This window comes from Mixophyes fleayi, chromosome 1 (assembly GCF_038048845.1).
Source record: "Mixophyes fleayi isolate aMixFle1 chromosome 1, aMixFle1.hap1, whole genome shotgun sequence".
Lineage (NCBI taxonomy): Eukaryota > Metazoa > Chordata > Amphibia > Anura > Limnodynastidae > Mixophyes > Mixophyes fleayi.
The window spans coordinates 233,473-247,066 of NC_134402.1; the positions used below are offsets into that span (position 1 = coordinate 233,473).

The following is a 13,594-nucleotide window of genomic DNA, read 5'->3' on the forward strand; positions in this document are numbered from 1 at the left end:
ATTAGCTGTTTTTGTGAGATAATTGGGTGCACTTACTTACATCACACCAGGATAATGTAAAGATAAAAGGACCATTTCTACGACAGGAGAACGCTACTGCTGGGATGGGGTTAAAGAGCAGCAGAGTATTCTGCACCTGCACAGAAACTAATTAGAACACTGCACATTCCTGCCTGGATTTTATATATGGTATTGAAATACATTAAGTTTTACAGACATACCGTTGTTATTAATCCCTGGCTGGATGTACAGTGTGTTCTCTGGCTCAGCCCAGTCCCTGGTCCTTCAATCACAATACTTCTGCTTCCAGAATAATGCATCAGCGGGTGGAGCGATGACGCACGTCCCACCCTGTTACAAACTTTATAGCCTCTGTCTTTTACAGAGTGTAAGGACACACAACTCCTAGTGCAGTGTGTGACACACTATCAGATACACACACAGTACACTGACACATAACATAACATGCCATCAACCATGCAAGGACCAAGCTGTGTTCTTCTCTGTCTCATACACTTCATAACAGCACTGACAGATGAGGAGAAGAAAATCCTTGTGGACAAACAGAATTTCTATCGCTCCCAGATGGACCCACCGGCTGCAGGAATGAAGATGTTGGTAAGATAAGAAATATATTATTAATAATATCATAGCAGCAATAGCACCGTTTCTCCATGGCAAATTGCTGCAAGTTTTCCCCACTAAATCTCACACTTGATTAACAAGTACTGCATCAAGCAAGTCATTTTAAAAGTGTTTTTAATTAATTACTTAATTCTACTCAATTGCAAATGACTTCCAGCTAAAATCAGGAGCAGAACACATTTCCCAGAGTAAAGTCAGCCTAGAACCAGATAAGTAACATAAAGAGCATCGAATTCACCCCGAGGTGGCTAATATGATCTATAAATTATCTGTAATCCTTCTTTGGAGATAACCTGGGCTCAATAATCTAACTGATAGAAAACAAGCTTTTTACTTAATTGAGCCTGGGTGTTTTAATGGAAGAAATTGGCATGGTTCATGTCTCTGGTAGAAAGGGGACTGGTTAGTGTCTGTTACATTAGTAGAAAGGGGTTCGGTTGGTGTCAGTTATACTGGTAGAAAGGGGTTCAGTTGGCGTGTGTTATACTGGTAGGAAGGGGTCTGGTTGGTGTCAGTTATACTGGTAGAAAGGGGACTGGTTGGTGTCAGTTATACTGGTAGGAAGGGGTCTGGTTGGTGTCAGTTATACTGGTAGAAAGGGGTTTGGTTGGCGTCAGTTATACTGGTAGAAAGGGGTCTGGTTGGTGTCAGTTATACTGGTAGAAAGGGGACTGGTTGGTGTCAGTTATACTGGTAGAAAGGGGTCTGGTTGGTGTCAGTTATACTGGTAGGAAGGGATCTGGTTGGTGTCAGTTATACTGGTAGAAAGGGGTCTGGTTGGCGTGTGTTATACTGGTAGAAAGGGGTCTGGTTGGTGTCAGTTATACTGGTAGAAAGGGGACTGGTTGGTGTCAGTTATACTGGTAGGAAGGGATCTGGTTGGCGTGTGTTATACTGGTAGAAAGGGGTCTGGTTGGTGTCAGTTATACTGGTAGAAAGGGGACTGGATGGTGTCAGTTATATTGGTAGAAAGGGGTCTGGTTGGCGTCAGTTATACTGGTAGGAAGGGGTCTGGTTGGTGTCTGTTATACTGGTAGAAAGGGGACTGGTTGGTGTCAGTTATACTGGTAGAAAGGGGTCTGGTTGGCGTGTGTTATACTGGTAGAAAGGGGTCTGGTTGGTGTCAGTTATACTGGTAGAAAGGGGACTGGTTGGTGTCAGTTATACTGGTAGGAAGGGATCTGGTTGGCGTGTGTTATACTGGTAGAAAGGGGTCTGGTTGGTGTCAGTTATACTGGTAGAAAGGGGACTGGATGGTGTCAGTTATATTGGTAGAAAGGGGTCTGGTTGGCGTCAGTTATACTGGTAGGAAGGGGTCTGGTTGGTGTCTGTTATACTGGTAGAAAGGGGACTGGTTGGTGTCAGTTATACTGGTAGAAAGGGGACTGGTTGGTGTCAGTTATACTGGTAGAAAGGGGTTCGGTTGGTGTCAGTTATACTGGTAGAAAGGGGTTCGGTTGGTGTCAGTTATACTGGTAGAAAGGGGTTCGGTTGGTGTCTGTTATACTGGTAGAAAGGGGACTGGTTGGTGTCAGTTATACTGGTAGAAAGGGGACTGGTTGGTGTCAGTTATACTGGTAGAAAGGGGTTCGGTTGGTGTCAGTTATACTGGTAGAAAGGGGTTCGGTTGGCGTGTGTTATACTGGTAGGAAGGGGTCTGGTTGGTGTCAGTTATACTGGTAGAAAGGGGACTGGTTGGTGTCAGTTATACTGGTAGAAAGGGGTCTGGTTGGTGTCAGTTATACTGGTAGAAAGGGGTTTGGTTGGCGTCAGTTATACTGGTAGAAAGGGGTCTGGTTGGTGTCAGTTATACTGGTAGAAAGGGGACTGGTTGGTGTCAGTTATACTGGTAGAAAGGGGTCTGGTTGGTGTCAGTTATACTGGTAGGAAGGGATCTGGTTGGTGTCAGTTATACTGGTAGAAAGGGGACTGGTTGGTGTCAGTTATACTGGTAGAAAGGGGTCTGGTTGGCGTGTGTTATACTGGTAGAAAGGGGTCTGGTTGGTGTCAGTTATACTGGTAGAAAGGGGACTAGTTGGTGTCAGTTATACTGGTAGGAAGGGATCTGGTTGGCGTGTGTTATACTGGTAGAAAGGGGTCTGGTTGGTGTCAGTTATACTGGTAGAAAGGGGACTGGATGGTGTCAGTTATATTGGTAGAAAGGGGTCTGGTTGGCGTCAGTTATACTGGTAGGAAGGGGTCTGGTTGGTGTCTGTTATACTGGTAGAAAGGGGACTGGTTGGTGTCAGTTATACTGGTAGAAAGGGGACTGGTTGGTGTCAGTTATACTGGTAGAAAGGGGTTCGGTTGGTGTCAGTTATACTGGTAGAAAGGGGTTCGGTTGGTGTCAGTTATACTGGTAGAAAGGGGTTCGGTTGGTGTCTGTTATACTGGTAGAAAGGGGACTGGTTGGTGTCAGTTATACTGGTAGAAAGGGGACTGGTTGGTGTCAGTTATACTGGTAGAAAGGGGTTCGGTTGGTGTCAGTTATACTGGTAGAAAGGGGTTCGGTTGACGTGTGTTATACTGGTAGGAAGGGGTCTGGTTGGAGTCTGTTATACTGGTAGAAAGGGTTTCGGTTAGTGTCAGTTATACTGGTAGAAAGGGGACTTGGTTGTGTCAGTTATACTGGTAGAAAGGGGACTGGTTGGTGTCAGTTATACTGGTAGAAAGGGGTTCGGTTGGCGTGTGTTATACTGGTAGGAAGGGGTCTGGTTGTGTCAGTTATACTGGTAGAAAGGGGTCTGGTTGGTGTCAGTTATACTGGTAGGAAGGGGACTGGTTGGTGTGTGTTATACTGGTAGAAAGGGTTTCGGTTAGTGTCAGTTATACTGGTAGAAAGGGGACTTGGTTGTGTCAGTTATACTGGTAGAAAGGGGACTGGTTGGTGTCAGTTATACTGGTAGAAAGGGGTTCGGTTGGCGTGTGTTATACTGGTAGGAAGGGGTCTGGTTGTGTCAGTTATACTGGTAGAAAGGGGACTGGTTGGTGTCAGTTATACTGGTAGAAAGGGGACTGGTTGGTGTCAGTTATACTGGTAGAAAGGGGTTCGGTTGGTGTCAGTTATACTGGTAGAAAGGGGTTCGGTTGGCGTGTGTTATACTGGTAGGAAGGGGTCTGGTTGGTGTCAGTTATACTGGTAGAAAGGGGACTGGTTGGTGTCAGTTATACTGGTAGAAAGGGGTCTGGTTGGTGTCAGTTATACTGGTAGAAAGGGGTTTGGTTGGCGTCAGTTATACTGGTAGAAAGGGGTCTGGTTGGTGTCAGTTATACTGGTAGAAAGGGGACTGGTTGGTGTCAGTTATACTGGTAGAAAGGGGTCTGGTTGGTGTCAGTTATACTGGTAGGAAGGGATCTGGTTGGTGTCAGTTATACTGGTAGAAAGGGGACTGGTTGGTGTCAGTTATACTGGTAGAAAGGGGTCTGGTTGGCGTGTGTTATACTGGTAGAAAGGGGTCTGGTTGGTGTCAGTTATACTGGTAGAAAGGGAACTAGTTGGTGTCAGTTATACTGGTAGGAAGGGATCTGGTTGGCGTGTGTTATACTGGTAGAAAGGGGTCTGGTTGGTGTCAGTTATACTGGTAGAAAGGGGACTGGATGGTGTCAGTTATATTGGTAGAAAGGGGTCTGGTTGGCGTCAGTTATACTGGTAGGAAGGGGTCTGGTTGGTGTCTGTTATACTGGTAGAAAGGGGACTGGTTGGTGTCAGTTATACTGGTAGAAAGGGGACTGGTTGGTGTCAGTTATACTGGTAGAAAGGGGTTCGGTTGGTGTCAGTTATACTGGTAGAAAGGGGTTCGGTTGGTGTCAGTTATACTGGTAGAAAGGGGTTCGGTTGGTGTCTGTTATACTGGTAGAAAGGGGACTGGTTGGTGTCAGTTATACTGGTAGAAAGGGGACTGGTTGGTGTCAGTTATACTGGTAGAAAGGGGTTCGGTTGGTGTCAGTTATACTGGTAGAAAGGGGTTCGGTTGGCGTGTGTTATACTGGTAGGAAGGGGTCTGGTTGGAGTCTGTTATACTGGTAGAAAGGGTTTCGGTTAGTGTCAGTTATACTGGTAGAAAGGGGACTTGGTTGTGTCAGTTATACTGGTAGAAAGGGGTTCGGTTGGCGTGTGTTATACTGGTAGGAAGGGGTCTGGTTGTGTCAGTTATACTGGTAGAAAGGGGACTGGTTGGTGTCAGTTATACTGGTAGAAAGGGGACTGGTTGGTGTGTGTTATACTGGTAGGAAGGGGTCTGGTTGGAGTCTGTTATACTGGTAGAAAGGGTTTCGGTTGGTGTCAGTTATACTGGTAGAAAGGGGACTGGTTGGTGTCAGTTATACTGGTAGAAAGGGGACTGGTTGGTGTCAGTTATACTGGTAGAAAGGGGACTGGTTGGTGTCAGTTATACTGGTAGAAAGGGGACTGGTTGGTGTCTCTTATACTGGTAGAATTGGATCCAGTTGGTGTCAGTTATACTGGTAGAAAGGGGACTGGTTGGTGTCAGTTATACTGGTAGAAAGGGGACTGGTTGGTGTCAGTTATACTGGTAGAAAGGGGTCTGGTTGGTGTCAGTTATACTGGTAGAAAGGGGTCTGGTTGGCGTGTGTTATACTGGTAGAAAGTAGGGATGTGCACCGGCGACTTTTGAGGTCTCGTGTTTTGTGTTTTGGATCCGGATTTTCGTTATTTTTGAGGTTCGGATTTGTCTCGCAAAACACTTGACGAAAGGTCTCGGTTCGGATTTAAGGTATTGGATTCGGATTTTTTTTGAAAAAAACATAAAAAGTTTAAAAATCAAGTTTTTGGGCTTATTTTCACTCCTAGGCTATTATTAACCTCAATAACATTCAATAACAAGCATTTCCACTAATTTACAGTGTATTCTGAACACCTCACAATATAGTTATTAGTCCAAAACGTTGCAAAAAGGTATCTTTCTGGACTGCGTAGAGGAGTGGGTCACCACAATATATCTTAAAAACCCTGAACTTTTATGATTCGCACCAATAATTGTACCTGGACTGCGTAGAGGAGTGGGTCACCACAATATCTTAAAAACCCTGAACTTTTATGATTCGCACCAATAATTGTACCTGGACTGCGTAGAGGAGTGGGTCACCACAATATATTAAAAACCCTGAACTTTTATGATTCGCACCAATAATTGTACCTGGACTGCGTAGAGGAGTGGGTCACCACAATATCTTAAAAACCCTGAACTTTTATGATTTGCACCAATAATTGTACCTGGACTGCGTAGAGGAGTGGGTCACCACAATATATTAAAAACCCTGAACTTTTATGAATCGCACCAATAAATGTACCTGGACTGCGTAGAGGAGTGGGTCACCACAATATATATAATAAGAAAACCATCAACTTGTTTGATTCGCACCAATAAATGTACCTGGACTGCGTAGAGGAGTGGGTCACCACAATATATATAATAAGAAAACCATCAACTTGTTTGATTCGCACCAATAAATGTACCTGGACTGCGTAGAGGAGTGGGTCACCACAATATATTAAAAACCCTGAACTTTTATGAATCGCACCAATAAATGTACCTGGACTGCGTAGAGGAGTGGGTCACCACAATATATATAATAAGAAAACCATCAACTTGTTTGATTCGCACCAATAAATGTACCTGGACTGCGTAGAGGAGTGGGTCACCACAATATATATATAATAAGAAAACCATCAACTTGTTTGATTCGCACCAATAAATGTACCTGGACTGCGTAGAGGAGTGGGTCACCACAAGATATATTAAAAACCCTGAACTTTTATGATTCGCACCAATAAATGTACCTGGACTGCGTAGAGGAGTGGGTCACCACAATATATTAAAAACCCTGAACTTTTATGAATCGCACCAATAAATGTACCTGGACTGCCTAGAGGAGTGGGCACTGGGCACCACAATAAAATATATAAAAAACCTTCAACAGGTCTGCATTACACTACACATACGGCTGCTCCTCCATCCTCTCCATCATATACATGTTGGAGTTTTAGCGTGTGACAACCTCTTGTTTTTGATAATGTCAGTGCATTTTGAATATTTTTCAATTTGCCCCACACCACTGAATGTACTTTATCTATGATACGCATCTATCTATCTTGACTGCGTAGTGTGGTGGCCCCGGTACACAATTTGGTACCGAGGCCACAATATAATTAAAAAACCCTCCACGTGTCAGAATTCCACCAAACAAGTATCTGGACTGAGTAGTGGGGTGGCCCCGGTACCCAATTTGATACCGGGGCCACAATAAAATAAATACACCCTCCACGTGTCAGAATTCCACCAAACAAGTATCTGGACTGCGTAGTGGGGTGGCCCCGGTACCCAATTTGATACCGGGGCCACAATAAAATAAATACACCCTCCACGTGTCAGAATTCCACCAAACAAGTATCTGGACTGCGTAGTGGGGTGGCCCCGGTACCCAACTTGATACCGGGGCCACAATACCTCCTCCAAACATGCTACAGATAATTCGTCATTGAGATCCCATCAAGTATGTTAAAGACAGACAGGGTCCAAGTGTTATTAGTTGACTTTGTAAAGAAAAAAACTGTCCCTGTTGCACATAGTCGTGCAATGAAGACTTACTTTTTCATTTAAAGGCACGATCTTTCAAGTGTAGTGTTTGTAAGTCTAAGTCATATTATACTTTTGGTAAAATTGGTTTTTTTTGTTCCTCTTTATGTTAATTAATTAGTAATAGAATTAAAGTAGGAAATAGAATTAAATAGAATTAAAGTAGGAAATAGAGTGGTATAGAGTTGTAGTGTGGTATAGATAGAGTGGTCCACACAATATAATAATAAAACCCTCAACTGGTCTGAATTCCACCAAACAAGTATCTTGACTGCGTAGTGTGGTGGCCCCGGTACACAATTTGGTACCGAGGCCACAATATAATTAAAAAACCCTCCACGTGTCGGAATTCCACCAAACAAGTATCTGGACTGCATAGTGGGGTGGCCCCGGTACCCAATTTGATACCGGGGCCACAATACCTCCTCAAAACATGCTCCAGACAATTCGTCATTGACAGACCCCAGACAGACAGGGTTGTAGTGTTATTGTTTGACTTTGTAAACCCAAAAATATGTCCCTGTTGCACTTGCACATAGTCGTGCAATGAAGACTGACTTTTTCATTTAAAGGCACGATCTTTCAAGTGTAGTGTTTGTAAGTCTAAGTCATATTATACTTTTGGTAAAATTGGTTTTTTTTGTTCCTCTTTATGGTAATTAATTAGTAATAGAATTAAAGTAGGAAATAGAATTAAATAGAATTAAAGTAGGAAATAGAGTGGTATAGAGTTGTAGTGTGGTATAGATAGAGTGGTCCACACAATATAATAATAAAACCCTCAACTGGTCTGAATTCCACCAAACAAGTATCTTGACTGCGTAGTGTGGTGGCCCCGGTACACAATTTGGTACCGAGGCCACAATATAATTAAAAAACCCTCCACGTGTCGGAATTCCACCAAACAAGTATCTGGACTGCATAGTGGGGTGGCCCCAGTACCCAATTTGATACCGGGGCCACAATACCTCCTCAAAACATGCTCCAGACAATTCGTCATTGACAGACCCCAGACAGACAGGGTCGTAGTGTTATTGTTTGACTTTGTAAACCCAAAAAAATGTCCCTGTTGCACTTGCACATAGTCGTGCAATGAAGACTGACTTTTTCATTTAAAGGCACGATCTTTAAAGTGTCAGAAAGAGAGAGAAGACACAGGAGAGGAGAGTTGTAGCTGGGGACCTGGGGTGGAAGCTCCCAGGCTCCCCCAGCATTGCCTGGAAGTCTGAGCGTGGTGACTGAGCCAGGGCAAGGAATGTGTGCCCTGGATGAGGGGGAGAACTCCATGCCACTATAGTGAACCCAAGAGAGAGGGGGACACTGCACATGGAAGAGGCCCTGGAGTGAGGGCTGCTACAAGAGGCATGGTAGCTGTAGTGTCAGATCCTGAGGCTGAGAGTACACAGAGTGACGTGTCAGAGCACAGGAGACATTATCCCCGCAGAGGAGGGATGAGCTGCAGTTGAGAGGTCTGTTGTTGAAATAGGACATGCACACTTTAACAAACCAATCATTTCAGCGACAGGGCCTACCAAACAACTTTGACTGAAATGATTGGTTTGTTTGGGCCCCCACACCAAAAAAGCTATTCATCTCTCCCTGTACAGACTAAACAGGCTCTACTGAGGCAAGATGTCGTCCTCATCCTCAACCTCTGATTCCTCTCCCCCTACAGTGTGTACTTCCTCCTCATCACACATTATCAATTCGTCCCCGCTGGACTCCACAACCACAGGTCCCTCTGTAGTATCTGGAGGGCAGTGCTGTACTTCATTGAGGAATTGATTATTCATTTTTATAAACATCATTTTTTCAACGTTGTGAGGAAGCAACCTCCTTCGCCGCTCACTGACCAGGTTCCCCGCTGCACTAAAAACTCTTTCCGAGTACACACTGGAGGGGGGACAACTCAGGTAAAATAGAGCCAGTTTGTACAGGGGCTTCCAAACTGCCTTTTTTTCCTGCCAGTAACAATATGGACTGTCTGACATGTCTACTTGGATGGTGTCAGCAAAGTAATCATCCACAATTTTTTCTATTGTCACAGCATCCAATGCAGCGAGAGTAGACATGTCTGCAATGGTTGGCAGGTCCTTCAGTCCGGACCAGATGTTATCAGCATCCCCGCCAGTGCCTCTTTTGGGAAAACTGAGCTTTTTCCTCGCAGCCATAGATGTGGAAGAAAATGAGGGTGGAGCTGTTGGCATGTCACGGTCCTCTTCAGAGGACAATCTCCTGACCAGCAGGTCTTTGCACCGCTGTAGATTTGTGTCCGCCGGAAACAGAGACACAACATACGCTTTAAACCGAGGATCGAGCACGGTGGCCAGAATGTATTCCTTTGACTTTAAAAGAGTGACCACCCTCGGATCCTGGCAAAGCGTACGAAGGGCTACATCCACAAGAGCTACATGCTTGGTGTAATCGCAATGGCTTACCAGCTCCTCCCTCACTTTCTCCAGCTGCTTCTGCAACAGCCTGATCAGGGGAATGACCTGACTCAAGCTGGCAGTGTCGGAACTGACTTCTCGTGTGGCAAGTTCAAATGGCTGCAGAACCTTGCACAACACGGAAATCAGTCTCCACTGCGCTTGACTCAGGCGCATCCCCACTCCTTTGCCTATGTCGTAGGTGGCTGTGTAGGCCTGAATGGCCTTTTGCTGCTCCTCCATCCTCTGCAGCATATAGAGGGTGGAGTTCCAGCGCGTCACAACCTCTTGTTTGAGGTGATGGCAGGGCAGGTTCAAGCTTTTTTGATGTGCCTCTAGTCTGCGGTAGGCACTGGCTGAATGCCGAAAGTGTCCAGCAATTTTGCGGGCCACCGCAAGCATCTCCTGCACACCCCTGTCACTCTTGAGGTAATGCTGCACCACCAAATTAATGGTGTGGGCAAAACATGGGACGTGCTGGAAATTGCCCATATTTAATGCCCGCACAATGTTACTGGCATTGTCTGACACCACAAATCCCCATGAGAGTCTAAGTGGGGTAAGCCACTGGGAGATAATTTCCCTCATTTTCTCTAATATGTTGTCAGCGTTGTGCCTCTTATTAAAGCCTGTAATGCACAATGTTGCCTGCCTTTGCATGAGCAGCCATTTTGTAGATGCTGCTACTGATGCAGCTGTTGCTGTTGCTGCGGAAGGGGATGCATCTACCCAGTGGGCTGTCACAGTCATATAGTCCTTCGTTTGCCCAGAACCACTTGTCCACATGTCCGTGGTTAAGTGGACAGTGGGTACAACCGCATTTTTAAGAGCACTGAGGACACTTGATCGTACTTCTCTGTACATTTTTGGTATCGCCTGCCTAGTGAAGTGGAATCTCGAGGGGATTTGGTACCGGGGACACAATACCTCCATCAACCCTCTAAATCCCACTCCACTGATGGCGGACACCGGGCGCACGTCTAACACCAACATTGCAGTTACAGCCGCAGTTATACGCTTTGCAATAGGGTGACTACTATCGTATTTGGTGGTCATGGCAAACGACTGTTGGACGGTCAATTGTTTGGTGAAAGACTTAGCGGTCTTACGACTTCCCCTCTGGGAAGATGACCGACTAACAGCAGCAACAGCAGCAGTGGCAGTAGTAGGCGTACCGCTGCAGGATTCCTCGGATGAATCCCGTATTGAGGAGGACTCAGTCTGGCTGGTGACTTGGGCTGCAGGACTGAATCTGATGGAGATTGTGGAGGAAGTTGACGAGGAGGGTGTTGCTGGTGTGTATCCAACTGGACCACGGGATTTAGGTGTCCCTGTACCGATGAGGGTCCTAGCCCCAGTTCCTGAACTAACCACTGAACTATGAAGGTTATTCAGGTGACGTATAAGGGAGGATGTTCCTAGGTGGGCAAGATCCTTACCCCTGCTTATTTGAGCTTTACATAAGCTACATATTGCCATACATTGGTTGTCTGGATTTGGATAAAAATAACTCCAGACCGAAGAGGTGCATTTTTTGGTCTTCTGACCAGGCATGACGATGGGCTTTTTCATCCCATGGACATCAGCTGTTTCCCCCCCTGGTGCCTCATTTACAATAACCACATCACCATCCTCATCATCAAGTTCCTCCACAGCGCCAGCTACATCATCAATAGCCTCCTCCCGAGCCACCTCTTCCCGTACAGTGATGGGAAGGTCAGGCTTGACAACCACCAACACCCTTGGACTCGCCTTGGGGATTTGTGATAATTTCTCTTTAGAAGGCAGAGTTGTTTGCTGTTTTGTTGCTGACAGCATAACTCTCTTCAATTTTTTGTAGGGGGGGGGAGGAGGAGGAGGGCTAAGATCCGTGGGTGAAGCTGAACCACTAGTCATGAACACGGGCCAGGGCCTAAGCCGTTCCTTGCCACTCCGTGTCGTAAATGGCATATTGGCAACTTTACGTTTCTCCTCAGATGATTTTAAGTTTCTCTTTTTGCTACTTTTTCTTAACTTGGGCTTTTTGGATTTTACATGCCCGGTACTACGAGATTGGGCATCGGGCTTGGAAGACGACGTTGATGGCATTTCATCGTCTATGTCATGACTAGTGGCAGCAGCTTCAGCATTAGGAGGAAGTGGGTCTTGATCTTTCCCTACTTTATCCTCCAAATTTTTGGTCTCCATTATATGTAGCACAAGATACTGCAGAATGTGTGAACTTGGTAATATTGCAGTACCAATGGACTTATACTGCTGGATTGGTTTTGCAAATTTGGTTATAATTATTATATATTTTTTTTTTTTTATTTTTTTTTTTTTTTTTTTACTTTTTTTTTATTTTTAAAAAACTTGGGAATAGTGGGGAAATAACTATGCCCTTAGAAGCACAGAGCACAGGACACAGCACCACTGGACTGAACAGGACACGGCACAGGACCCAGCAGCACTACGGAACTCAGCAGGACAGAGCACAGGACACAGCACCACTGGACTGATACTGCAGAATGTGTGAACTTGGTAATATTGCAGTACCAATGGACTTATAATGCTGGATTGGTTTTGCAAATTTGGTTATAATTATTATATATTTTTTTTTTTTAAATTTTTTATTATTTTTTACTTTTTTTTTATTTTTTAAAAACTTGGGAATAATGGGGAAATAACTATGCCCTTAGAAGCACAGAGCACAGGACACAGCACCACTGGACTGAACAGGACACGGCACAGGACCCAGCAGCACTACGGAACTCAGCAGGACAGAGCACAGGACACAGCACCACTGGACTGATACTGCAGAATGTGTGAACTTGGTAATATTGCAGTACCACTGGACTTTTACTGCTGAATGTGTGAACTTGGTAATATTGCAGTACCAATGGGCTTATACTGCAGGATTGGTTGTGAAAATTTTGTGGTAATTAAAAAATATTAAAGTAGTTTTTGGTATTTTTTAAAAAAACTTTTTTTTATTTTTTTAAACACAGGGGAATATTGGGGAAATAACTATGCCCTTAGAAGCACAGAGCACAGGACACAGCACCACTGGACTGAACAGGACACAGCACAGGACCCAGCAGCACCACTGACCTCAGAAGGACAGAGCACAGCACACAGCACCACTGGACTGATACTGCAGAACACAGCACAGCACAGCACAGCACAGCACAGCACTAAACAGCACAGCACAGCACAGAACTAAACAGCACAGAACTAAACAGCACAGAACTAAACAGCACAGAGGACCACCTAACACACCCTCCCTCTACCCTGATCAATGCCCGAGTGAAGATGGCGGCGACTAGCGGGGAATTTATAGGATCCGAGTATCGCGAGATCCGACAACGGGATTATGAGTCAGAGCCTCAGTTTCACTTTTGAATTTGGCGCCAATACCCGGATCTGTCTCGGATCCGACTCGGATCCGCAACGTTCGGGTGGGCTCGGATTTCAGAAATCCGAGCGCGCTCATCCCTAGTAGAAAGGGGTTCGGTTGGTGTCAGTTATACTGGTAGAAAGGGGTTCGGTTGGTGTCAGTTATACTGGTAGAAAGGGGACTGGTTGGTGTCAGTTATACTGGTAGAAAGGGGTTCGGTTGGTGTCAGTTATACTGGTAGAAAGGGGTCTGGTTGGTGTCAGTTATACTGGGAGAAAGGGGTCTGGTTGGTGTCAGTTATACTGGTAGAAAGGGGACTGGTTGGTGTCTCTTATACTGGTAGAATGGGATCCAGTTGGTGTCTCTTATACTGGTAGAAAGGGGTTCGGTTGGAGTCAGTTATACTGGTAGAAAGGGGACTGGTTGGTGTCTCTTATACTGGTAGAAAGGGGACTGGTTGGTGTCTCTTATACTGGTAGAAAGGGGACTGGTTAATGTGTATTATAAACATAGAAACTGGTCTGGTTGTCTCCCCCATTTTTTCGGTA

The 13,594-nt window shown here is 45.2% G+C and overlaps 1 protein-coding gene across 2 annotated transcripts in view; it reads left to right on the forward strand.

Moving 5' to 3' along the window:
- Positions 1-385: 385 nt before the first annotated feature.
- Positions 386-13,594, forward strand: part of LOC142096023 (uncharacterized) — a 194,895-nt gene continuing 181,686 nt past the window's right edge. For both annotated transcript variants that reach the window (XM_075178498.1, XM_075178507.1), the window contains exon 1: positions 386-618. In XM_075178498.1, the coding sequence (XP_075034599.1) occupies positions 466-618 (153 nt within the window). In that variant the 5' untranslated portion in view covers positions 386-465. The remainder of the gene's footprint in view (positions 619-13,594) is intronic.